This window comes from Carcharodon carcharias, chromosome 18, assembly GCF_017639515.1.
Source record: "Carcharodon carcharias isolate sCarCar2 chromosome 18, sCarCar2.pri, whole genome shotgun sequence".
NCBI lineage: Eukaryota > Metazoa > Chordata > Chondrichthyes > Lamniformes > Lamnidae > Carcharodon > Carcharodon carcharias.
The window spans coordinates 57,936,020-57,963,774 of NC_054484.1; the positions used below are offsets into that span (position 1 = coordinate 57,936,020).

Below are 27,755 nucleotides of genomic sequence, written 5' to 3' on the forward strand. Positions count from 1 at the left end.
AGCAGTCAGCTGGTTGACAGGCAACAGCGACAGCTGGGTGTCTGGCAATGGTGGGCGGATGAATGCTGTTATCTTGAGAGAGAACAGCAGGTTCATGGCACCATTCCATTCCCTGTGACAGTGCTTCAACAATCCAAGTAAAGCATTGGAGAACACATTTCTAGACTGCTATGAAATCCTGCAAATCCCTTTGAACAGTGCTATTAACAGAAATGATGGCAGCAAGCTGGCCTTTCATGGCTCCAGACAAAGCTTCACTGCTGTTCTGACATTAGGTGGTTTCTGCTTCTATTGTAAAGGAAGCTGAGACATTAGTTATTGGACACTGCAACATGTGTGGGTCTCCAAGCGTGATTATGCAGTTGGCCACCACTTTCATGCTGGAAAGGATGGTTCCAAGTTCTATGCAAAGCCAAGTGTAAGGTTGGCATCTCCATGCTCCTTGACAGTGACCTCAAACTCTCTGGCAGGCCTGTCAATGTACCAAGCATTTCTCTGTGCATACGCATCAGCCATTTTCTGTACAGTGCCCTGTTGAAGTCCTCATCTGATGTCACTGTATTGTCAAGGTATTGTTATATTGTCAAGGTCCAATAACAATCTTCTTGTTGACTGCCAATTACATTATTAAGACAACTGCATTGTTAAAACAGGTGATGGGCATTGGTAAAGAGTATAAATGGGTACAACTGTAACACCTCACTGTGGAAGTGACTGGGAGAGTATTACACTGCAGAGCTGTCTTAAGAATAAACCAACTTGAGGTTAAAGACTAGCTTTGGACTCATTCTTCAATGACAAGCACTTATTGTGAGTAACATCTGAGTCCCCTGTAACATAACTTGTGTATGATTTCACCCTCCAGTTAGCTGGAACCTGTGCTATCCTTTTCCCCTGCCCTTGATGCAGGTCATTTGTGTCACCACACGTAGATCTTGGTTCTAAACTACCTTCTAAACTATGTGCAGCATCAGTGATGGCTGTGAGTATGAGTAGGGTGTTTCTGTGTCATCAGTCTGTTCTTCCTCTTCCATTTATTGCTCCTGCACTACCCTGTTTGAGTTTGTTTCTTGAAAGGCCAGTAAGGATAATCAGGGATGGGCAATAAATGCTAGCCTTGCCAGTGATGCTTATGTTCCACGAATGAGTTTTAAAAAAAACGATAAAGACATAAGGATAGTGCTGCAGTGAAGGAAGGGGATGATTATAAGAAATAAGGTGAAATTAATGACTGCTTACGTCATCTGAAGCAAGGTGCATTAGGTATGAGTCTTTCATCTTTAATTGTTTCAGCTCCATCAGTGACCACAGTCTAGGTCATGGCTGCTCCAGTGATGGTGGACACCATCTCCTCTCTCTGGGTGATCAGCTGCAGCCATGTCTGTCCCCCAGCCAGTTGCTGTCACCTGCAGTTATATGCCATGTTATTCTGCAAGAGAGAAAGAAGTGTATCACTGAGTATAGTGCAATGAATTTGGGTGATCTACCTGTAATGATTGAAAGTTGACTATGTACAAGCTGTGAGGTGTGAGTATGAGGCTGCATAGTGCTAATTGTATGAGAATGAGATGAAATATAATGTGAAGTATGACCCATGGTTAATAGGGATTGTTGATAGGTGAGTGAAGCAGGGATAGTGAATTGAGGGCCGTCTACAGACAGTGGTGTATTTTATGGGACCTGGCATTTGAACATGCATTCACTGACCTTGACTGCTGATGTAAATTCATTGAACTTCTTGAGGCATAGCATTTAGATCCTTGGGGCTACACTGCTGTCACTGAATGTGATGGCTATCTGTTCCCACAGTCTTTACAGTATCTGTCTGGACAGCCTCCTGATCCACTGTTGATATTAGATCCACACTCCTCCAATGCATCTCCTGCACCAAGGCCTCCAGCATGTGTCAAAGAATCTTGGCACCTGCCCTCTGCCATGTTGTGCCATTCCTGTGTCATTCTCAGATTAAACTCGCTTTTGGAATGACTTCCACCATCTGCTCCATTCAAAATGTACCTCCCCTTTAAGAAATGCAGACTGAGTTTAAGTAGTGCAGACTAGCTTTAACACTTGCTAGTGTGTCTTAATTTTGCACCCCTTGTTCAGGTGTGCAGTCCCTCAACAGTGCACTTAGTGCCAGCTACATACTACGACCATGCAAATGAGCAGGCAGTACAAAGTTTGTGTGTTGTCTGCATCTGAAGTAACAGGTGTGGGTCAATTGTGCATCACAAGCTGGCATGTGATTTTGGTGGAGTGGGTGCGCTAACAAATTTGCTTGCAAAACTCCAAACCCACCCCAATACGCAAAACTTTGAATCCTTATACGCAAACATTTGGAATTTCCATAGGGTCTTCTGATTTCCTGCCATCTCCTTGAGAGGAGATTGTCACAATGCCCAGAGAAATGATGTAAACAGCAATTTATAGTATCTCTCTTGGGGTCCCATGATCCTCGGACAAAGTTCATGGCAGACGATCAAGAGAATATCATGGAAATTCAGTACCAGAAAGTCCAAGCAGCTATATCCAGAAAGTTCAAAGCCTAGACAGAAAACTGCAAGACTGCACATACAAAAGTTTCAAATCCTCCCCCATCCTTTCCCTACTTATAATGGATTGGGTAAACATGTTGTGGGTTCATTTAGTTAGATTCGACACATGTGAACACTATACATGGATAGACGGCTTGGAGTCATCAGCAGCAGAGCTGTGTGTGCTGTGTTCTGCTTACAGGCCAAAGTGAAACTAAGATTGGATCACATGCCACACTTCCCTTCTAACCTCCTGCTAACCCTTAAAGGCATATTGCAACATCCCCCTTTCTTTTTAAAGATACTTTTCCCTCTTCCAAAGAAATGTAACTATTTCTAATACATGTTCATGTTTAGTTGCCATTACCTAAATGTATAGGACTAATGAATCTCTGCATTTCTAAAGTGTAGAGGTAATTTGCTGGTATGCCCAGAGCTTGTAATGGTAACCTTGTTTGGAGGTTTCTTTAATTGCTCACAGTCATCTGTAGGATTGTCATTCATGGATATTGTCCTTGTTACATTTGGGATCTTGTCCTCAATGTAATAGGACTGCACAGTGGTTGAGGAGCTGGAATGGGTCTGATTTGTCTTCGGTTCTACCTCACTGTTGCACCTATGTGTATAATGACTTCATAGGACCTTGGTTCTGAACAAATCCTTGTCACCTTGGCTGGTTGTCATGTACCTTCTGTGGGATCCTGGATGTGAGCTTGATGCCCCAACTGTAAACTTGGCAAGTCTGTACCTGCATTTTAATTGTGCATGTTGGTTATATTCTCTTGCAGTTTGAAAGGTTGCTCTCTAGTTTGAGTGGAATAGGTAAGAGTAGATAAATTGGTATGCATTGGTCTGCCAAGCATGAGCTCTGTCGGTGATGAAACAGTTGCACTTACTTCTGTCGCTCTCAGATGTAACATTGCAAGTTCAAGGTGAGGAGCAGGAGGTTTAGGGGGGGATGTGAGGAAGAACTTTTTTCCCCAGAGGGTGGTAACGGCCTGGAATGCACAGCCTGGGAGGTTGGTGGAGGCGCGTTGCCTCACATCCTTTAAAAAGCACTTGGATGAGCACTTGGTATGTCAAGGCTATGGGCCAAGTGCTGGTAAATGGGATTAGGTAGGTAGGTCAGGTGTTTCTCATGTGTCGATGCAGACTCAATGGACCAGAGGGCCTCTTCTGCACTGTGATTCTGTGAATGTGTAGATCTTGCTTGGTCTGTCTACGTTTGAGAATTAGGAATTTCACCATGCAAATCATTCATTCAGCTGGGCCATTAGATCTAGGGTAATGAGGAGGAGAAGAAATGGTGTGATTGATATTCCACGTGTCACACATATCCTGAAATGGCTTAGCAATAAATTGTGGACCGTCATCTGTAATGATCTCTCGAGGCACACCAGATGAACTGAAAATAGCACTTAAAGTGTGCGTGACAGTTGTGCTTGAGGTTTTGTGCAATTGTCGAAAAATAGGGTACTGATTGAAGTAGTTGACAATGATGATGAAGTCACTGCCATGGACATGAAAGTCGGGTATGACTTTGGACCAGGGATGGGTAGAACTTCACATGGAATCAATGGTGCTTTGTGCTGACTTGGCATTTATGCTTGACATGCCTTGCACTTCGTGATGATAACTTATTGTTATGTCATTATTCATACCCGGCCAATAGACTGTCTGTCTTGCGAATCTTGTCTGATTTATGCCCATGTGTGAGTGATGAAGTTGAAGAATATCAGTTCACCAAGATTCCAACATGATGACCTGTCTGCCTTTAAAAATAGCTCCCTAGGAGACTCCTAGCTCATCCCAATAAGGCCAAAATGGTCTCCTGTGCTTGTGGACATCCTTCAGTTATGGTTTTCCACAGTTTCTGTGGTGTGGAATTTTGCGCTGTTTCTTCTTGTAGCTGCTGGCATTTGTGTTGTGCAAAAGGTACCAGATCAATTTGGAGAACATCTTCAATTCAATGCCAATGAAGTGAACTTGTAGATCCAGGGTATATCTTTTGTTTTCCCTGGATTAGGCAGTTGGCTAATTGTGTCCTATGTGATCATCAAGTTACCTGGCTTGTTTCTAATCTCATATCTGTAACCTTGAATTTTTATCAAGAGACGTAGCAATTTTGGTGGTATACTGGTCAATGATTTTTGCCAAATTATCTCCAGTAGCTTGTGGTCAGTCTCTACTACATCTTTGCCAACCAGATAGGTATGCAAACACATGATTCCAAACGTTAAAGCTAATGTTTCCTGCTCAATGTTGGAGTAGTTCGATTGCTTTAAGGACAGAGATTTTGAAGCAAATGCAATTAGTTCGTCTTTTTGTAGAATGCATCCTCCCAGACCTTTCTGTGAGGCATCTATATCCAGGGTAGTCCTCTTCCCTAGGATCGTAAAATTGCAATGTCGATGCTTCTGATAATGACTGTTCCAGTACTTCAGAGAGGTATTGGTGGTCTTCATCCCACAGGAAAGGCACATCCTTTCTCAACAATTTCCTTAGTGATGATGATTTTTGAGCAAAATTGGGCATGTATGGAGACAAGAAATGAAAGAGACCTAGACATCTTTGAAAATTATCCTTATCTTGTGGAGTTGGCATGGCTTTAAAATCCTTGGATCGGGATATATTCCAGCACTGGAATAAATAAAACTGAAGAAATTGATCTGCTGCTCGTTGATGGCTCATTTCAGGGCTGTTGAACACCAATCCTTCATTATGTGCTGCTTGTATCAATAGGTGCAGATTATGATCATGTTCTTGGCTTTGTTCTTCCCACAACAGCTATGTCATTGGCGACACAGATGCATCCAGGCACAGCGCATGTAATGCGGTCCATGTGAGTTGAAAAAGATCCCGGTTATCAGATACCCCATTTGGACAATACTGTTTTCAACAACTTCCTTTCGGGCTATGAAGTGCAGTAAACTCTTAGGACTTTGGTGTGAGATGTACTGACTTGTAACCATGCTTGGCATCAAGCTTTGAGAAGAATTTTCCATGTGCAAATCATGGATTTAATTCTTCTAATGTGGGACAATGTAAGGACAACGTTTCAAAGTTGTGTTTAAATGTTGTAGATCAAGGCGTCCTCTTAGTGATGCACCCTTCTTTATGAAAATGGTCAAATGATTCCAACTTTCTTCATTTTGTTTAGTTTGACATTCAATTTGTCCTGTATGTGGATGTCATAGAGAGTTATAGAGCTCTACAGCACAGAAAAAGGCCCATCGAGCCTGCGCCGGTCAAACAAGTACCTAACTATTGTAATCCCATTTTCCAGAACTAGGCCCATAGCCTTGTATGTCTTGGCATCACAAGTGCACATCCAAATACTTCTTAAATGTTATGAGGGTTTCTGCTGCTACCACCCTTTCAGGCAGTGAGTTCCAGATTCCCATCACCTTCTGGGTGAAAACATTCTTCCTCACATCTCCTCTAAACCTCCTGCCCCATATCTTAAATCTATGTCCCCTGGTTATTGATCCCTTCACCAAAGGGAAAAGTTCCTTCCTGTCTACCCTAACTATGCCCCTCATAATTTTATACACCTCAATCATGTCCCTTCTCAATCTTCTCTGCTCCAGGGAAAATAACCCCAGTCTATCCAATCTCTCTTCATAACTAAAACTCTCCAGCCCAGGCAACATCCTGGTAAATCTCCTCTGCACTCTCTCTAGTGCAATCACATCCTTCCTATAATGCGTGTTCCAGAACTGCATGCAACACTCTAGCTGTGGCCTAACCAGTATTTTATACAGTGCTACACTTACGTGATGGATCAATTGAAGGACTTGCATTCTCCTGCAAATGTAATGTTGCACCTCCCTTGAAATTGCCAATTTTGTCAAAACACTCTGGCTATTTTAATGTTAGGGTTGTGAACTGGGATGTTAGGAGTATTTTCTGAGGTTGATCTGCCTCGTGACGTCCAACTAATAGATTGTTAATAGTGTGAGGTCATGGCATTTAGTAGACCTACAATTGCTGTACCTTTAGTCTCCATGATATAGAACATCTGTGACACCCAGGAGGATTGATTGTCCTTGCACTCCAGGACTATGGATCCTGCACATGGAATTAGTGAACTGTTGTACACTGAAAGTTTCACAGCAGTAGGTTTTGCCATGGCCTTCCATGTCGGTGGATACATATCTTTTAGAATTCGCAGAGGTATATGTTGGCATTTTCCCCTGCGGCAATCTTGACCAATATTGAATAGTTGCCAACTTCCTTAGGGCAGATAATTCTAATCATGGCAAATACTTTGGATGGCGTGACGACATGTATGTTTTCCTTGAGATTTATGGGGTGAAACATGTTCACCACTCTTTGTCTTGTCATGCACATCATTTTCTTGTTTATCAGTCACCTCACTTATATGTTTCTGATGGGATACCTAATGGTGATTCTTATTCCTATTGCTTTATGTATCCATTCTGTACAGACTGTTTGGATCAGTGCACATCTCTTTGTAGCTACATCATTCTTTGCTCTAGTGCACTGCTGCTACCAATGGCCCCTTCTGCCACATGCAGATTTGATGGAAAGCTGGGCACTCCCCTTGTGCAAGCAGAAGGCCACATGTTTTGTTAGTTTGGGTGTCAACAATTGGGGTTGTGGTTAGGATGTGTAAACTTTGTCCACCTGCAAGGATCACTTTGTACTATCGTCCATCCCTGCATAGCCCTTTGATGCTATATATTTTGGGCTTGTCTAGAAGATCTTTCTGGTAAATCTCCTCTGCACTCTCTCTAGTGCAATCACATCCTTCCTATAATGCGTGTTCCAGAACTGCATGCAACACTCTAGCTGTGGCCTAACCAGTATTTTATACAGTGCTACACTTACGTGATGGATCAATTGAAGGACTTGCATTCTCCTGCAAATGTAATGTTGCACCTCCCTTGAAATTGCCAATTTTGTCAAAACACTCTGGCTATTTTAATGTTAGGGTTGTGAACTGGGATGTTAGGAGTATTTTCTGAGGTTGATCTGCCTCGTGACGTCCAACTAATAGATTGTTAATAGTGTGAGGTCATGGCATTTAGTAGACCTACAATTGCTGTACCTTTAGTCTCCATGATATAGAACATCTGTGACACCCAGGAGGATTGATTGTCCTTGCACTCCAGGACTATGGATCCTGCACATGGAATTAGTGAACTGTTGTACACTGAAAGTTTCACAGCAGTAGGTTTTGCCATGGCCTTCCATGTCGGTGGATACATATCTTTTAGAATTCGCAGAGGTATATGTTGGCATTTTCCCCTGCGGCAATCTTGACCAATATTGAATAGTTGCCAACTTCCTTAGGGCAGATAATTCTAATCATGGCAAATACTTTGGATGGCGTGACGACATGTATGTTTTCCTTGAGATTTATGGGGTGAAACATGTTCACCACTCTTTGTCTTGTCATGCACATCATTTTCTTGTTTATCAGTCACCTCACTTATATGTTTCTGATGGGATACCTAATGGTGATTCTTATTCCTATTGCTTTATGTATCCATTCTGTACAGACTGTTTGGATCAGTGCACATCTCTTTGTAGCTACATCATTCTTTGCTCTAGTGCACTGCTGCTACCAATGGCCCCTTCTGCCACATGCAGATTTGATGGAAAGCTGGGCACTCCCCTTGTGCAAGCAGAAGGCCACATGTTTTGTTAGTTTGGGTGTCAACAATTGGGGTTGTGGTTAGGATGTGTAAACTTTGTCCACCTGCAAGGATCACTTTGTACTATCGTCCATCCCTGCATAGCCCTTTGATGCTATATATTTTGGGCTTGTCTAGAAGATCTTTCTGGAATGCTTCCATGAGAGTGCATGTGATCACCAATTCTGTCTGCTAGCTCTGCATTTTTAAAAAATTACAGTATGTACCCTTTTCTCTGCATCAGCTAACCAAGTGGTCTATGGATTCTGTAGGCTGTTGTTGAAATGACATGCACTATATTCAATAAATACGGATGTTTAACCTGATTCTGAACCAGTCTTCCAATGAAGTTCATATCATTTGGAGATCCTTCAGCTCCTCTGCTGTTAATCCTGACGTGCTCAGCCTGTGTAGAGCTTCATTTCCAATTGCTAGGCAAATTTTTATGGCTTGCTTGTCTGGTTCGGATACACCTGAATCAAGAAACTAAAGCTCTGTACGCTGTTTAAATATTTTGAATTTGGATAGTAGGTCACCTGCATCCCAATCCAAACTGGGGAATTTTGTGAACATTCTAACAATATCCTTTTGACCTTCCTTCTCCTATCGTACCTGGGATGAGTATCATTGTAGCCACTTTAGTGCACTTTTCCTAAGCTCTCCCAGTAATAATGGCAACCACCTCTGGCCTGATTTTTATGATGGTCATTTTTTGTTTTTCTTTTGTATGATTCTCCCTCGCTTGCTATCGATCCAGCCCACATCCTGGTCACTTGCCTGTCCCAACTGAGTTAACCCGATGCTGGTCCTCTCGACGTGCTGTGCCAATCACTGATTGACAGGCCATGTGCTAAAATCTCACCACAAGGGATCCATCTGCTAACCAGCTCTTTATTTGAGCGCCATCCCGGCAATCTTCAAAACTTTTCTGCGCAGTCAGTATCCTGTGTTCTTAACACTCTCCAACTGTGACTCAGTTGTGGTCTGACCAAAATGTTGAGGGCTGTCTCATGCCATGTAGCACGATCTAAGGCTGTTTACCATGTCGTACTTTACTTAATTTTGCTGCCAGGCTTCTTTTGACCACTGCTGAGCACCATGTTTTGTTATAATGATATAAACACCAATCATTCGTAAGGGATTGTGTAAACACATTGTGGGTTCATTTATTTAGACTCGGCACATTGGAACATTTATACATAGGTAGCAAGTTTGAAGACATCAGCAGCAGCTTTTTGATGACACACTCCCTTCTAATGAAGTCATATTGCTATCTCTTAAAGACATAGAACAACAGAGGATGCCAAAGCTGAACAATTACAAATATCAGGAAAGGCTGAATGAGCTAGGGCACTTTTCTCTGAAAAGAGAAGGCTGATTGGTGACTTGATAGAGGCCTTTCAGATTATGAAGGGGGTTGATAGGGTAGATGTGGAGAAGGGTGAACTTGGGCTGGTGTTATCCTAGAGTAGCTTGTGCAGAGCAGAGTGACTGCCAATCCCTCAGGTGGCACCTCAGCAATCCTAATAATCTGATGGCGGACAGATTGCTGGACTGCTGTCAGAGCCAGCATCCCTCTTTGAGCACAGGTATCTCCAACCATGGTAGCAGCAATCTGAGACTGCATGGCAGCAAGCATGGACCTAATGATCTCAGTCTAGGCTTCCACTGCAGCTTCTGTTTGAGCTGCAATGGAAGCTGTGACATCAGCCCAGCTGCTGCATCATGTTTGCTTCCACAGTTGTGCTGATAGAGTTGGCCACCTGCCCCAGATGGGCTCTAAGCTCTGCGCAAAGCTCTGCATGTACATACAGCTCTGCTGCTGTCTTCAAGCTTTCCACCTCTGTATAAATATTCCCATGTTCTGAGTCTAAATAAATAAACCCACAATGTGTTTACACAATCCCTTATGAGCGGTGCCTTTATATCATTATAAAATCACAATGGCGCTCAGCGGTGGTCAAACAGCCTGGTGGCAACATTAAAAACAGGTAGGACAAGGCGAACAGCCTTAGATCGTGCTACATAACATGAGAAAGCCCTCAACATTTTGGTCAGACTGCAACCAAGTCACAGCATTGGAGAGTGTTGAGAACGCAGGGTGCTGACTGCTCATAAAAACTTTGAATACAGCGAAATTGTAGCCAGACTCCTCCACACTCCTTCAACAGGCTCTGTGGCAGATCTGCCAATGCATTAAACATCTCGGTGTGCATGCCCATTGAAGTCCTCATCTGGATCCTCTGCAACAGAACTTAACTGAACCCTCTGCTGAGCTGGCACACAAGCCCTGGCCAGACTGCAGCCTGTTAATACCCTGTGACTCACCACATGCAGATGCCAACCCTGTACTACTCTCTAAATTTCACTCAGTGCCAGGATCTGAGCTGGTGGCTGCAATTGGCAGATCAAGTGACAGTGCTTCTCCATCAGAAGGGGTGGGGGCTGAGGTGGAGTCTGTAGCCCTGCCTCATGGGGACTCAGTGGCTAGCCAAGCAGCAGTTCTTGGATCTTGAAAACAGAGGGAAATATTGTGGTGAGGAAGATGGATGGGATGGAAAGCAAGAAATCCATGGTCAAACCACCTGCAGATTGCAGTTCTCGCTAGATAGCGGGATGAGGGTGAGATGGGATTTGAGAAGTGATATAAGGTAACGTACCTTCATCCTGAATGTTGTCAGCAATCTCAGAAGCAATGACCTCAGTGCAAGGCACCATCTCCTCCAGAGGGCACAGTCAATGCAGACGTTCTGTGCCCCCACAGGTTATCTGCTGCTTCCTGCGGGTATGCACCAGATTGACATTCTTCCATCTCTCTTGCAGAACAGTGAGTCTGTTATTTGGGTCATGTGCCTACCACTGATTAGCTGAAGATATGTGGAAGCAACAAGAGGTGGGTGTGAGGTTGGCAGCATTAGTATGTGTGTGAGGAAGAGGTACATTATTTGAATGCTAGTCATAATTGCTGATGGATGAGTGATGGGGCCATGGTGCATTGAACAGCATATATTGATGGAGCAGTGAACAGGAGATATCAAGTGACATGCAATTTCTGACCTTGACCATGCATGTGAAGTCATTGAACTGTTTCCCAGCATTGTAGCCAGGCACTCAGGATGAGAGTCCAGGAAATGACCTCTGTGGCTGCCCATCTCATGGTGCATCTTGAGGGCCTTTTGGCCCCTGATGGAACATGACATCTTTTCTCTTTTGCACCTCTATCACTAGTACCTCCAGTGCCGCATCAAGAAACCTGGGAGTCTTTTCCCTTACAAAAACAATAACAGAATTACCTGGAAAAACTCAGCAGGTCTGGCAGCATCGGCGGAGAAGAAAAGAGTTGATGTTTCGGGTCCTCATGACCCTTCGACAGAACTTGAGTTCGAGTCCAAGAAAGAGTTGAAATATAAGCCAAAGTCTTTTCCCTTGCCTGTTGCTCCGTTTGCTGTGTTTTTTCCTCCCTGTAAAGTGTTCCAGAGACGGTTACTGCTCCTGCTGTGTGAATGCAGCTCCACTTTGAGGGGCAGGCTAGCTGCCTTTAAATGGTCCAGACTAGCTGTGCGTGCGCTAGCCACACAAATTGCTGGGCCCTCCATTGAGCATACAATAAGTTAGCAGCACATTCCATGCTGGGTTGCATGTTGGAATAATTTAGATGAGCAGGCAGCAGGTAGTTTGCTTGCTACCTGCCTCCAAGAAACCGAGCATGGAATAATCATGTATCATGATTGCTGAGCTCAGAAACAGTTCTAATCCAATTTTCTCCCAAAATGATTCTGCTTAAGGGGAGTTCAAAGCTAGTGGTTACAAATATAATATAGTCATCAATAAATGCACTAAGGAATTCAGGAGAAATCTCTATTAGAGAGTGGTTAGAATGGGGAACTTGCTACCACATGGATTAGCTGAGGCAAATAGCATAGATGTATTTAAGGGAATAGGTGTATGAGAGAGAAAGGAATAGAGGAATTTGTGGATGATATGAAGTGAAGGAAGAAGGCTCATGTGGAGCATAAACACCAATATTGACTTTTTGGGCTGAATGGCTTGTTTCTGTACTATAAATATTATGTTTTTTTTTAATTTATTCTTTCATGGGATGTGGGCATCACTGGCAAGGACAGCATTTGTTTCCCCTCCCTAACTGTCCTTGAATGGAATGGCTTGCTAGGCCATTTCAGGTGGCAGTTAAAAGTTAATAATATATAAAGAGTCTTCTCCCTTTAAGTTTCCCAAACTGGTAAAGGCTGGTTGTTTATTGGTGTAAAAAGACTGCCTAAATCCCCCATGTAGGTGGCAACCTTGTCCAGTTCTCCAAACCTGGGAAGTTTAATTAACCAAAGCTGAGCAGAAATTTAAATTGACTTTCACAGATGCACACAAAGGTGACAGGAACTTGGGGCATCCCATTTTAGTAACACCAGCGTCTGCTTGTAATATACTTTGGGCTTTTTTGATAATAGAAGCTAAAGCAAAACAGCAAAAGTAAAATATGAAGGGTTGAATTTTTCTCTGAATCAAACAAACAGGATTAATGACCCAACCTCATTACCTGATCCGTTTTCTTGGGCTGGATCATTAAATATTGAGGGAAGGTCCCTGGCAGGACATTGAGTAAGTCCAACCACCACTGCTGACCGGCAAAAATTGGTGGCACTTCAGTTTCACAAAGAGATGCAGGAAGGTCCAAATAAGAGGAGAAACACCTTGACTGTGTTTAAAATGGATCTTACGGAGCCATCCAGTTGCTGCTACGTGACATGAGGTCAGACAGATTCACCCTTTACTATGGCACTCCTATCATTGTTGAGAGCTGGCACGCTGTTGCTACCATAGGTTGCAATACCATCTCTCTTCCGGCAGTGTCTGAAGACATGCTGATATGGAAGACAGGAAAATACTGTCACTTCCCAGACCTCTTCACCGGCATTTAAAAGTGGGTGGGGCAAAAGTGGGGGAGCAATGTGACAGCTGGCTAACGTACATACTAAGAGAGGAAAGGAAGATTCCAAGTTGGGGTGAGATTACGGCAATAACCTTCCTGTCTCTTCATTTTCCTCCACTGTGCTGCCGGATTTTGAGCATTATAGCAGAAATCAAACTGCTATAATGTAAGTACCAAAGAAACAACATCATTAACCTTCTATGTGCAAGCCATGCTTTTAGTTGGTGGGATTGGACGTAAATAGTCAAAATAAGAGCTTTCAGTTTTCCTTGCTGTCAATTTCAGTTTCTTTCTGCGATCAATACAACAAATTCTGGCCAAAACAGTCTGCCACCAGCCCTTTGGCAGAGTTGCTGGAGACTGCATGAGAGCTGTCTGTTGTGAATCATTGTCCAACTTTCTCTTCCTCCTGCTAGAGATTTACCCTGTGGACACTCAGATTGTCTCTCAATAACGCAGCTGGTTTTCGAGAGTTCATTTTACCATCCCCTTTGCACTAAAAGCTTTACATTCATTTTGCAGGAGAGTGAAATAAGACTAGAGGTATATTTTATTCTAGATGGTAGACTCAATGATGGATAAGTTGGTGTTTCATGGTGATTGGCGAAAATTTGTAGAGGATAAAGGAAGGTTTGAGATGGGATAGTTTATCTTTTAATCAGTGTAAAAGGTAAATGCTATTAGGATGGACTGAGAGCTGGTTGTAATGGGTCAGGGCAGTGCTAAGTAGCTGTTTCTTTCTTCTTCTTTCTAATTTTAGGTGATTTGTGCTCATCACATTGAGGAACGTTCATCTTTGGGAATTAAACAATTCCACTCTTTGAACCCATTGTTTTTCAGTTACAAATCAGATGTAGCATCAGTTTGAGCCCATATAGGTTTTCAATGTTAAGTGCAAGACATTCCCATACTACTCTGTAACTGAAATTGTGATATCAGCAGTGAACTGAACACAGTTTAATATTATGAATAATCATCTACTAGAAACAGAACCTTGACCGTTCAAAGTAATTTCGTATTGGACTGGCATTTTTATCTTATGTGATTATCACTGATTGCTCATTCACAATTCTGCTGTAGATCATAATTCCTCAACGTAGACAGACCAACCTCCACACAGCCAGTGGTAGTGATAACATTTTTTTAATGCATTCTGCCGTTACAATAACAATCTCCTCCTCTACTAGGCATGCTGAACCAGTTCAGTGCATCAATAGCCTTGGGTTATGGAGCAAAATAGTGTCATGATGCAAACACACTAAAACATGAGAATCACTAACCATGAAGTCTTTAGCATTCTATATCCTATCCTTGGAGGCAGTTCAAAGAAATAAAAGGCTTGGATGGTTGGTTAGCTATTCAGAAGTGGAGAGCACCACAGCCCTAGAGAGCATCAAAACCAAACCACACATTCATCTGATCCCACACTTTTACATTTCTAGCAAGTCACTGTACATCAATCAGGTACAGCAGTCCTAGCTGATTTCTATGTTCCTAACCCATGGGCAATGAGGTCAGTTGGGGTGCTCCAATCATATCCTATTGTGGCAAATTAGATCAGCACATATCTGGGGATAAATCGAAGCCCTTATGTGGCAGCACGGACGGTGTAATTGGTTTTTGAGTTACTGGTAGGTTTTTGAGCTACTGATAGGAGAAACCATTGAGGGCTCCAGCTCCAGGCCATGAACCATTGAACCTTGGTGGAAAATTGGTTAAGGACAGGTCAGACTTGGCTGTGCTACCCACAATGACTGAAGACAAAATATCAGTGGTACAATGAAACCCAAAAATAAGATGATTGGACAAACTCAGTGTAGATAATAAACAGCAGCATTAACTATTATTTATATAGCACCTTTAACTTAGCAAGATGTCTCACAGTGATTCACTGGAATGTTATTGAACTAAATTTGGCACTGAGTCACATAGATATTAGGGCACACGATCAAATGCTTGGCCAAAGAAGTAGGTTTTAAGGAGCATCTTAAAGAAGGAAAAGGAGAAAAAGAGAGGCAAAGAGGTTTGGAAAGAGTCTTCCAGAGTTTAGGGCCTAGGCATCTGAAGGCATGCCCACCAATGGCGGAATGATTAAAATTGATGTTGTTCAAGAAGGCAGAACTGGAGACACATGAAAAGTTCAGTGATTTGTGGGGCTGGAGGAGATTATAGAGATAGGGAGGGGCAAGAAGTTTTAAATTGAGGTGTTGCTTAACTGGGAGCCAAGGTAGGTCAGCGAACACAGGGATGATGGATGAACAGGACTTGTTGCGAGTGAGGACATGGGCAGCAAAGCTTTGGATGACCTCAAGTTCACGGAGAGTGAAATGTGGGAGGCCAGCCAAGAGTGTGTTGGAATCAAGTAGGTAACAAGCATGGATGAGGGTTTCAGCAAAAGAAGAGCTGAGGCAGTTGCACAATGTTTTAGAGGTGGTCTTAGCGATGGTGCACATAATTCCTCGAAAGTGCAACTGCATGTAAAAAGAGCTACAAAACAGTCCAACAGCATTTGGAGTTTTGTAAGTAAGGGCATAGAGTACAACAGCAAAGATGGTTTGGCCAAAGTTGGAATCCTGTTATGATACTTGATTATAGAAAGGACATTAAAGCCATAGAAGTACATTGTGTAGATTCATCAGGATGATGTCAAGGATGAGAGAATATAATTATGTCAAGAGACTCGAGTATTTCTACTGGAACAATGAGTACTAAAAGGAAATTTAATTGAGGATTTTACAATTATGAAGGGGTTTGATAAGGAAAACCTATTTTGTCTGGTTTGGGAGTCTGTTATCAATTTAAAATTGTGAATGAGCAAAGGGGTTAGGAGATTCTTTTAACCCGAGTTGTTGTAGTGTGAAGTATTCTGTCACATTGAATGGTGGGGGAAAAAACTTGCATCTTTTAAGGGAAGAGTAGATAAACATTTGAAAAAGAGAATGATAGAAAGCTATGGAAAAAATGAATAGGGCAATAATTTTATTTTCCTACATTAACCAATCAATTTTAACATTGTCAATTTAAATTAAATAATTCATCTACAAAGTTATGCATGCTTGTAAATATTTGTTTAAAAAAAATTAGCACAATAGCTTTGTGGCTCTCTTCATTCCACTAAAACTGATGCAGTCGAATGCAGCTCTCAGATTACAGCACAGGGGCCTCTGTATAAACTAAACATTAACTGGAGCATGTGTTCAGTTCAGGATTCTATTTGTAGAATGAACAACCTCATAAGCTACTGGGGAAAAAATCCTTGCAATTCTGAATCACAGGAGACCACACATTTGGTAATGGAATCAAAAAGGATTGTAATATCCCTAATGGAGTCATGTGAGTCATAGTTGCTGTGATAACAACAACTTACATTTGTGTAACTCTATATAGAAAAAGGTCTCAAAGCAGCTGATGCCCAGAAAGCATATTTTGTAAGAAATGTAACATTACAAAATTAACATTTCAAAGATGTAATTCTTTCTTGGGTCATGAGTTCCATTTATAAACTGCTGCAGTTTATCTAATTTGATCCCCTCAATTAGGTTACAAGCTTGTGATTCACTCTCTAGTAGTGTGGCGGATGAACCAGCAAGTTTTATGTTGCAGCCTTGGTCAAAGAGCTATTTCAATTATAATGTCAAGTGCTGTAAATGTGTGCCTGTCAGCTTTTTCAGCATCAAATCACCTTAATTGTTCAACAGCCATTAATGTGTGGTACAGAGATGAGTATTTCATATTTATTGTAGGTAAACATTTTTACTTGAATGTAGTTTTATAAAATATGTGTTTTCTGCAACTTTCTATCAAATAACTTAAATCACAAATCCAAACAAAATAAATGGAAATATGGAATTTGTTATTAAACAAGGGGGATGATGATTTGCTGTATCATCTGCTCTATCGTTCGATGCTACTGATGCTCTAAGGAGTTTACAAATGGTACCGCTCATCAGAAAGGATATATTTGCCTTGAATGGGGTGCAACACAAGCACATTGAAATGATACCAGGGCTTACAGAGATAAATTATGAGGACAGGTTACAGAAACTTGTCTTGTTTTCCCTTGGCTACAGGAGATTGAGGGTTGACCTGATTGAAGTGTTTAAAATAATAAAAGTGTTTGAAAGGGTAGATACAGAGAAACTATTTCCACTGGGGGAAGCAAGAACAAGAAGGTATAATTTTGAAATTAGACCTAGGCCATTCAGGAGTGAAATTAGGAAGCACTGCGTACAAAAAGGATATAAAAATTTGGAACTTTCTCTTCCAAAAGATTTGGACAATTGGAACTCTCAGGGTTGGAATAGATAGAATTTTTTAGGTAACAGTACCAAAAGATTTGAAGCGAGGCAAGAAAGTGATTAGAGCCATGATTTAATTGAACGGTGCAGCAGGCTCAAAGGGCTGAATAGCCCATCCCAGCTCCGAATATTCCTATGTGTTCCTATCTGCACTCTATTTATGTCTTTCCTTTATCTTAGCATTTACCTTGTGACAAGAAGGACCTTAATTGCAACTGAATATAAATTGCTGCATTTGAAAGGTTGTTGAAATAAACCGGCTAAAACACACACCACCATATTAATTAAAAAAAAGTGTCAATTTACCTGTGATCCTTTGTCGTTATTAAAGGTATTTTATCTTAATATTATTGTAAAATATGCTGACTTAAATAGAGTTTCAAATTCGTCTTGATATAGAATAGTTTTGGGTTTATAAAGGGAGCTGGTTTTTGTGGATATTAAGTGATTAGATGCAAATTATGCAAAGTGCCAAAGAGCCTCAAATAAATTGAACAATCACTCAGTAAAGTATTGTACAGCTTTTCTATAGCTGTCAGAAACGATTCGTGCTATAAACCATGTTAAAGCACTGAATAGTATGCCCTAATCTTTATTTTTTCCCTTGTTTTTCTCTTCAGACATTGACTGAACCTGCTGCATTTGCAGATGAAACAAGCTGCCAGTGCAAGGCCCCTCATGAAAGACTGACTATTGCTCAGGCCCGTTTTGGAACACCAAGTTAGTCTTTGATTTCCTAACATATACATTTCTTCTTATTATGCTTGCAATATTTTCAAGGCGGTTATGCCAATACAAATTGGGTCTGGGGACTAAGACCTGAAAAATATTTTACTGACTTCATCAGATCGAAGCCATTTGTCAGTGAAGTCCACAATCACTTTTTGTGTCTCTCTCCAAAGGGTGCAATGCAGCCTCTTTTCAAGCAGCAACCTCATTGCACCAATCACTCTCTTGCCAACCTATCCATTCTGAAGAGCAAGATACCATTGGCTTCTTTTCTCCACATACCAATTATCTCCTTAAACCCTTCTTCCCACCATATCTCCACGTTCTCACCTCCAACTGAGGACTTCATGCACTCTTTTATCCTTAAAATTGTGGGCACTCATTTTCTTCCCATAGATGCCTAGACCTGAAGGTGTCAACAGGAGGCCTGGATGTCATTAACAGTCAGGTGGAAGGCATCCTGTCAGTCAGCTGCTCACTAGTTAAAATCTATCCCCATGTTTGAATCTCTCTAATCAGGGTTTATCCGCTCCCAAAGCACTGAAGGGGATCTAATCAAAGTCACAAATGTTATCTTCGACTGTGACCATGGTGCATTTTCTGATCTCTTCCTCCTTGACCTCTCAGCAACCTTTGACATTGTTGACCGCACCATCATTCTTGAAAGCCTCTTCCCCAAACTGTCCAGCTCAGTGGATCTGCTGTCAGTTGGTTTACACTTACCCATTTAATCAGAGCCAGGGCATCCCCAGCAATGATTTCTCTTCCTTCCCTGCACTGTTAACTCTGATGAACCCAAGAATCACTCTTCTCCCTTGACTACATGCCGCCTTTTGATGATGTGTGTCAGCATCCACATGTACACTGATGGCACCCAGCACTCCCTCTCTCATGTTTTGCTGTTGTAGATCTTGCCCAATTTTCAACAAGGTCATAAGCAGAAGCGAGGTTCTACCAGGGATACCAGGTACCAGTTCATCAGATTACTGTCCAGTTGGTGAAAGGAAAAATTGCCCCAAAGTAGCTATGTCAAACACTTGCTCATGAAATCCCTGTAAAGCAGATTTCCAGCTGGCCCTTGTAGCAAATAACACCAATTCTGATTATAGCGGGAATTATTTTATATTACTATATCACATTAGTAGTACTACACGCTATGAATATGTAATAAGGCTTGATCTCCCAATGGCTCAATTGGTACATGTATTGCCTAATATCCAAATATACCATGTAGACTGGAAATCCCAGGTTCTGTGTTTAGTCTCTGTTGAGTTAGTTAATTTTTGCCAAGGTGGGAAAAGGTTCTGTGACTAGGTTTAGTATTCCTGGGCTAGGACAATAACATACTTTGAAAAATCAAATACCCCTTATCGCTGGTCAGTGATCCCAGACGGGATCTTCTGCTCTCGCTGGTGGTGAGCTTGGAGGCGGGAAGAGCATGTAATCAGGTGGGATGGTGAACAATGGTGAACCCCGCCTCCATCATAATTAAGTTCTGGGTGGGAAGGCCCATGGTCGACCTCTCCACCACATGCCAATTAATGACCACATAATGGCTTCAACACCCACTGCCACTGGTATTAACCCAGCTGCAGATAGCCCTGTCGCCATGCAGCATGCACGACAGCTAAAACCATGTGGCCAGCTTGTCACCCTCAGGTGGGTGGATGGAGGGGGGTGGGTTCCCTTGATCAAAGGCACTCAGTGCCTAAGCAAGGGACTTGACTTTGGAAAGGAGGGAGCCCACTGGGACTACCGCCCAGGCCTTGCTGCTGACGCCCCCATACACCCACCATCCACAGCCACAACCCTGCGAACGAACCACCTCCCACCCCTGCCACACCCCACCTGTGGCCTGGATCGGGGACTCGGGTGCCAGTTATTCTGGCAGCAGCCACAGCCTCTTCAGTAGTGCTGCTGAGCACAGGAGGACAGCAGCTCTTGGTAGGTGAGATTTCTGCCCCCAGGGTCTTCATTCCAGGGGAAGACCTGCTGCTGGCCTCGCCACTGCCTGATTGGTTTGTGGTTCAGTGGGCCTTCCCAAAAAGAGGCACTGTAGGTCTCTCATTAGCTCTCTAGCTGACAAGTGAGACTCCCCAATGTTTCAACAAGATTCTCCCCTGTATATGCAGATCTTAGGTGAGGACAGGTTTAGGTCTGTCCATGGTGCAATCTGCAATTAATTAACCTGTAGGCATTGATTGCCTAATTTTACCTGGGTGAGGTCCCTGAAGATGGCTGGAGAGTATAAATGTACCCCAGCAAGAGCTGTTAGCATCTCCAAGATTATCATGTGTGATTACCTGGTACTAGATTGAGGTGATGCAGTTGGCATGCCGATTTCATGCTGCTTGCTTATGATAGAGGTGTGTAGCCTACTGTGAAACATGCAACTGATAGGTTGCATGCTCAGTAGGGGGCCCAGGTCTGCATGGATAGCATGAGTTACAGCTAGCCTGCACCTCCTTAAAGGGGGGATGCAATCTCACTACAGCAGCGGATGTTTGCAAGAACGGGTAACAAGTTCCATTGGGGCAGCTGGCCAGAGAGAGGGCTCCCGGGATTTCTGATGCTCCGCTGGTGGCCTTACTCCAGGAGGTGGAAACAAGGAGAGAGGTGAAGCTTTTGCAGGGAATTCAAACGCACTGCAAAAGGAATGGGAGCAGGTGCCAACTGAAGTCAATGCAAGGAGTCGGGCCCCAAGGTCCTGGATGCAGTGTTGAACAAAATCCAATGTAGTCGCCAGTGATTGCATTCTTGGATGCCATTTCCTACTGACAGCACCCTGAACCTCAGACATTGCTCAGTACAGCACGCCCCCATGACTCACCTGCCAATAATTCATAGCAATTAGGTCTCATGCCTAATATTCAGATGCTCCAGCTCACAGTCATATATTTAACAAAGCTGCAAGCCTCATCTCACCGCATCTTGCAGTTTCCACAAACTGCCAACTATTCAGCCCTGACAGGCACATCACCCAAACATCTTAGGGTAAAGTCTGTCATGGTGCAATTTGCAATTGAATAATTGTTGGTATTTACTGCCTAACTTTACTTGGATGAGTGGAATACACTCACTGTCACTTTTTCCTTTCTTTTGCAGGATAAGTCACAGCTAATAGGAAGCAATAACAGAGTAACGGTAGCAGACTGTCACACTATATCTCCTGAGCCCTTTAAAGGAGATGGTACTGCCAATAAGCAAACCAGCTGCAACTGTGGCTGTTGCAACTGCCATCACGGAAAATATCCAGGACAAAGCAGCCCGCTTGATTGGCTCCCCATCCACCGTCTTTAACATCCACTCCCTCCCACCACAGATACACAGTGGCAGCAGTGTGTACCATCTGCAAGATGCACTATAGCAACTCACCAAGGCTCCTTAGCACCTTTGAAACCCACAATCTCTACCACCGAGAAGGTCAAGGGCAGCAGATGCATGGGAACACAACCTGCAAGTTCCCCTCCAAATCACTCACCATCCTGACTTGGAAATATATCGCTGTTCCTTCACTGTCACTGGGTAAAAATCCTGGAATTCCCTCCCTAACAGCACTGCGGGTGTACCTACACCACATGGACTGCAGCAGTTCAAGAAGGCAGCTCACCACCACCTTCTCAAGGGCAATTAGGGATGGACAATAAATGCTGGCCTAGCCAGTGATGTCCACCTCCCGTGAAATAATAAAAAAAAACTTCTCCCATTACTGCCATTCCACCAGTCACTCGCTGTTGCCTCACAGTCAGAAAGCATAAACCACTGCCACCCATGCTGAGGTGGTGCAGATGTAGCTGAGCACTCAAGTTCCAGGGTTGTTTGAGGCTATCCTTCAAGGCCATCTGCAGTCTGCCCCATCAAAAGTCAGCTAAAGCCATTGGAGTACGAGGCAAGGCAAAGGCCCCTGCAAGAGAGGCAGTAAGGAAATGCACAAAGGTTTAAATCTGTTTGTGTTATTGGATGTGTTGTTAAATAAATCTGTTATGGTTCTTTTTTCATGTCTTTTATCAGGATTTTGTCCAAGATGATGGTATGTAACAGAGGAATGGATGGGTGGAGAATTCAGTACCAACAGTAATGTAGGGATAATTTTAGGGGAACTGAAGGCTGATTAACTGCTCACAAACTGCTCACTAAAGTGATGGGGTCCTGGATGCTTGCTTGCTTCCCTCCTCTGCCACCTCCTCTTCCTCCTTCTGAGATGCTCAGTGAATGTCTGGTTGCAAGGGCTGCACCCTCAGGAAACACAAAAGCCCAGCACGAATTTGGAGATGTATTCCAGGGAGTAGTTTAGACCTCCCTGGAGCAATTCAGCCAGTAAAACCTCTGTTTTATCAAGCCAACTATTTGCCCCATGATGATCCTAGTGGCAGCATGGCTCTCATTGTACGATGCTGGCCACATGTGGTTGGGTAGCGGAGAGGTGTCATGAGCCACATGTAGAGTGTGGCTCATTGTTACCTAGCAGCTAGCCTCTGGTTGTCATCTTGCCTTGAATGTGGCAGGAATGACTGACTGGTGCAGCATGAAAGCATGGTGGCTGCTGCGAAGATAGCAACATTCACCAACATGATGCTCTGTATGTAGTCACAAATCCACTGCATGTTAAGCGAATGGAGCCCTTTGCCGTTCCAATACGTGTCCCCATTGAGATCTGGCATCCAAAGTGCCACATGTGTGCAATTGATGACTCCTTGCACCATTGGGAATCGTTCTATCTTGCCAATGCCATTTGCCCACTCCTCCTGCTTCTCTCTGGTTAGAGGGATGACTAGAAAGTCCCCTCTCCTCTGTTACAGGGCCTCTGTTACCTCCTTGATGCAGCAATGCACAGCTAGTTGTGAGAAATTGGCAATGTCTCTGCCTTCAGCCTAGAAGGATCTGCTAGTGTAGAAATTCAGGGTGATGGTGATCTGCATAGACACTGACAGCAAGACCAGGTAGTGAAGGTGGCACAGTTCGGTAAGCATCTACTTGGTGAATCATGACCAACTCAGACATTGCTCCTGGCTGAGGTGGAGGTAGAAGAAGTGCTCTCTGAATACTGTAGCTGGCTTTAGCCTTCTATTGAGAGCCTTCCTCCTCCTCCTTCTATGCACATTTTCCCCTCTCTGCAGTCTGTGCTCCATGTCCCTGTCATGCTGCAGCCCAAAATCATCTATAGTCTCCATGAGTGATAGGAGGCTTTCTGCTGACAGGCCTTCAAACTTCACTGAGCTTGGAAAAGTTCAGCTTCACTCCCTTTTGAGTCAAACAACTTTTTGGAGCTTCTCTGACAGCATACAACACAGTACTTCCACTAACTCTCAGCAGCAAATGAAAGTCAAAAGGACCTCACCTGAAAGCCCCATGCTGAAGTTTTAGTGGGCACGGGTGGGGTGGCTGGGTCCATCATGCATTTGTTATTTAAGAGAGGGCATTAACAGGATCTGCAAGGTCCAAATGGAAGATCAGGCACCGAATCACTTAAAAGCTGAATGACATTACCATCTGTACAGTCTGTCTGCTTCTGGCACATTAAGTCACCTCTGCACTTGTATCTTTACAATATGGGCTGTGCTGGAATTGGATCGGCCACCATCTTTGGTACTCCGGGCTCTCATAGTACCAATACCAGCAATGCTATGGAGCCAAACTTTACTATGTCTTAGGTGATGAGAATAGAGAAAATATCATGGCAAAACTTATGATTTTACCTGAAACATTGCTGTGTTGTGTTCGAAGTTCACTGGTGCAATATGTTTAATGGTTCCCATTTCCATGCTAACTTGTAATCCTGTGCTGGTTTATCCTTTTTACAGTTGACAGACCAGTGAGAGTTTATGCAGATGGAATTTTCGATCTCTTTCACTCTGGTCATGCTCGGGCTCTCATGCAAGCCAAAAATCTTTTCCCAAATACCTACTTGCTTGTCGGAGGTAAGAATTGAGGGATAAAACAGTTGAAACAAAATATGCAAAGTTCAACCGAAGCAAGTAACTCTTGTGGTTGACACAAAGCGAGGTTTAGAAACTGAGGACTGTGGACATCAAAAAAATATGACAGATATTTCTTCAATGTATTTTTTTGTAACCCATTTCCCCCATTGGACCAACAGTGCTGCCACTCACTGGAGCGCATCTGTTGGAAGAGGAGTGCAGTCTGCTCCAGAAACTGTTCCCCATGGTTTCTACAGAAGATTGCCTTCCCATCCTTGCACTGGTTGAAACGCTGCTGCCATGACTTAGCTCAGAGCTAATTCTGACTCAGTTTCCATTTCCGGGTATCCATCAGTTACAGTGTTCTGATGGTATTCCAAAAGTGAATAGTACATCAGTTTGAAAGTGCTCATGAATGTGCCTGCGTTACACATAAACTCCCATACATTTTTTATGTTGTTTTCTAGATGTTTCCATCTCACACTCATACTTGCCAAATGTCACTCAGTTTTTGGTTTAAAAATATAACCACTCTTGATGATGTCACTCTGAAATATAAGCACAGCTTCAAATCCTTAAATGGATTTGCAATCTTTCTTGCTTTTCTCAAATGTCACTCCTATTATTCCCTCAGTGTTGACAGTTCTGCTCGTATCCTCCTACAGATCCATTGCTCAGTAATCAAAATGTTCTTGCAACAAGCAATTTTTTTCTTTGATGCAAGTATTAAGGAATACATTATTGTTAATGACAAGATAGAGTACTGTCAGGTATATTAATAGTTTGATCGTAAGATGAAGTTATAGATCTTTCATTGCAAGTGATGGTTAAATGACAGCACACACAATCAATCTTGCCCAACACATCTGACATGAAAGCAAAGGAAGAGTCATGTAGGAAGAGGCATGTAGACTATTTACGATGCAACTACTCTTTAAGATATGTACTGACAAACACAATGACTTAGAATACCTTTAAAACCAGAGTTCCTAAACAGAATAGTATAAATATTTATTTTTTGTGGATTCCCTCTTCCTCAGTGTCCCTGCCTGTGCCATGCCCCATTCCAACACAGGTCTCACCTATTCCATACTGCTGCTTTTTAACCAGCAACTAGAAGTTGCCTGAGAGTGGGCCGTAGTGACTTGACTTTCTGCTTAACTCCTACATGCAATTGGTAGACCTCCGCTTGACACTTTTGCATGCTATCCCTCCCATAATGCTTTGGCTGGAAATGAGAATGGGAAATAGTGGGTTCAAAGCAGTTACCAACCCAGTGGCACAGTGCTAATGTCATTATTAAACTGGAGAGCTGTGAGTTGCATTATAAAACCTGCTACAAATTCATATACTTTTATAAAATAATTTTTCCTGAAACTGGGCGTACAGACATCTGCAAAAAGGTGAAATGGTGACAGTCATTGAAAATGCTGGTGGGACCAGTATTTATGTCTATGTGGGATGCCTGTGTAATGGATTTTTTTATAAGGATTGCTTGTGTGTGTTTGGTCTCAGTATGCAGCGATGATCTAACACACCAGTACAAAGGTTTCACTGTCATGAATGAGATTGAGCGCTATGATGCCCTGAGACATTGCCGCTATGTTGATGAGGTTATCAGGGATGCACCGTGGACGCTATCTCCAGAGTTTCTTGAAAAACATAAGGTATGTTTCTCAATGGTCCTTTCCCCTCCTACCAAGTGTGTGTGCGCTGAGAAAATTCTTGCATGGGTTAACTTTTATGGCTCTGGACTAATTTTCTAATTTGAAATAGTTAGCGGTATATTACTCCATGTCCAGAGTATACCGCAAGAGGACATTCTTTCCTAAGTAACACAGCATGTCAAAACTCGTTTCAACTTCCAGTAATAGTAGAAAATGCCCTCTACTGACAGATCACTGAAATGCAGTATGTGGTTCAAAACCAACTTTAGCTCATAGTTCTTGTTCACTAACCTACCTCCTGTTATCACGATTTTATAATTATTCTCTGTGCCAACATTACTGAAAATCTCCTCCTGTAATGGGAAAAGGCATTAAAAATGTGTCAACTCTTCAATATAATGTAAAAACCTAATCCACCTGTTGTATTTTAGTTGCAGGTTTCCCAGCACTAGTTAGCATGATTTGCCCAGATTCATCCACTATTTTGTTTTATTGAACCTGATTTTCAGACTTGCTGATTCCCCAAATTTAAGAAATCTTAAATGATATGTTGTTTAAATTTAAAACCTGTTGCAGTACTTCTTTCCTATAAACTGCTGGTCAGTCAATATAGCAGGACTCGGGTAGGAACAGGATGCTCCGGCCCTTGATGTCATTGGATCTGACAACCAAGTGCGTCTTGAAACTTTTCACTTTTATTTTGCTCTAGAGGCCTACTTCTACAGGATTCAAGATATTCCACTCTTAGTGCTACAGACTAAATCCTGAATTGTGCCACTGCATCCCAACACCTATGAAAAGTGCCAGAGCCCCCAATGCAGATTGCCATTCACCTACTCGTACCTCTTAAACTTCCTGCTACTACATCTTCTTACAGGTCAACTCCCCTGACTGGCTTCATACAGCAGCAACTATTTCACGTAGAACAGCCTGGCCCACCCCTTTATTTCACTATAGATTTGATCTGCAGCTGAGGCAGGGTGCCACAAGCAATAGGAGAGCATCAATCCAACTCATAAAAGGAGATGGATCAGAATATAAATATAATATATTATCTATATGCCTATTTAATATAGAATATAAGTACAGAAGGAGGACCTTCGCTTGTTGTGTCCGTGCCAACGTCCTGCAAGAGCATGCCATCTAGTCCCAGTGCCCTGCCCTTTCCCCTTTAGCCATGCAATTTTTTTCTCTTCAGGTGCTTATCCAATTCATTTTTGAAGGCCATGATTGAATCTGCCTCCACCATAGTCTCATACGGTGCATTCCAGATCCTAACCACTCGGTGCATAAAGAAGTTTTTCCTTATATGGTCATTGCTGCTTCTGCCTTAAATCTGGTTCCCAACCCTTCCACCAATGGGAGCAGTTTCTCTCTATTTATGCTGTCTAGACTCCTTGGATAGATTGGAGAAACTGACTTGGGGAAAGGAAGGTTTAGAGATAAAGCTCTAATTCTCCAATCTATCCATGTAACTGAATTCCCTCGTCCTTGGAACCATTCTTGAAAATCTTTTCTGCACCCTCTCTAAAGCCTTAACATACTTCCCAAAGTGTGGTGCCCGGAATTGGACACCATACTCCAGCTGAGGACGAACTAGCATTTTATAGAGTTTCATCATAACTTCCTTGCTTTTGTCCCATATGCACCCATTAATGAAGCCCAGGATCCCATTTGCCTTTTGCAACCTGCCCTCCCAATATCAACAATTTGTGCTCATATACCCCATTGTCCTTTTGCTCTCGCACCCCCTTTTATACGTTAATATTTAAATATAAGGGCAGAATTTTACACCGGCGGGATTTTACGGTCCATCGAAGTTGATGGACTTTTGAAAGGTTCACTGCATTTTATGGCCCTGCTCTTGCCGCGATAGGGGAGTAAAATTCCACCGTAAATTTTTTTAAAATCTTCAATATAGAACACTCCTCATTTCAAGGTCTCGCTTCCTGAAACCTTTTTCTGATCACATTTTATTATAAAACAGTGGAGGTGATTTAA

The 27,755-nt window shown here is 42.8% G+C and overlaps 1 protein-coding gene across 1 annotated transcript in view; it reads left to right on the forward strand.

The window, feature by feature from the left end:
- Positions 1–27,755, forward strand: part of LOC121290807 (choline-phosphate cytidylyltransferase B) — a 74,183-nt gene that overhangs the window by 20,915 nt on the left and 25,513 nt on the right. The window contains exons 2-4 of the mRNA XM_041211755.1: positions 18,061–18,160; positions 23,971–24,087; positions 25,603–25,754. Of these exons, the coding sequence (XP_041067689.1) occupies positions 18,061–18,160; positions 23,971–24,087; positions 25,603–25,754 (369 nt within the window). The remainder of the gene's footprint in view (positions 1–18,060; positions 18,161–23,970; positions 24,088–25,602; positions 25,755–27,755) is intronic.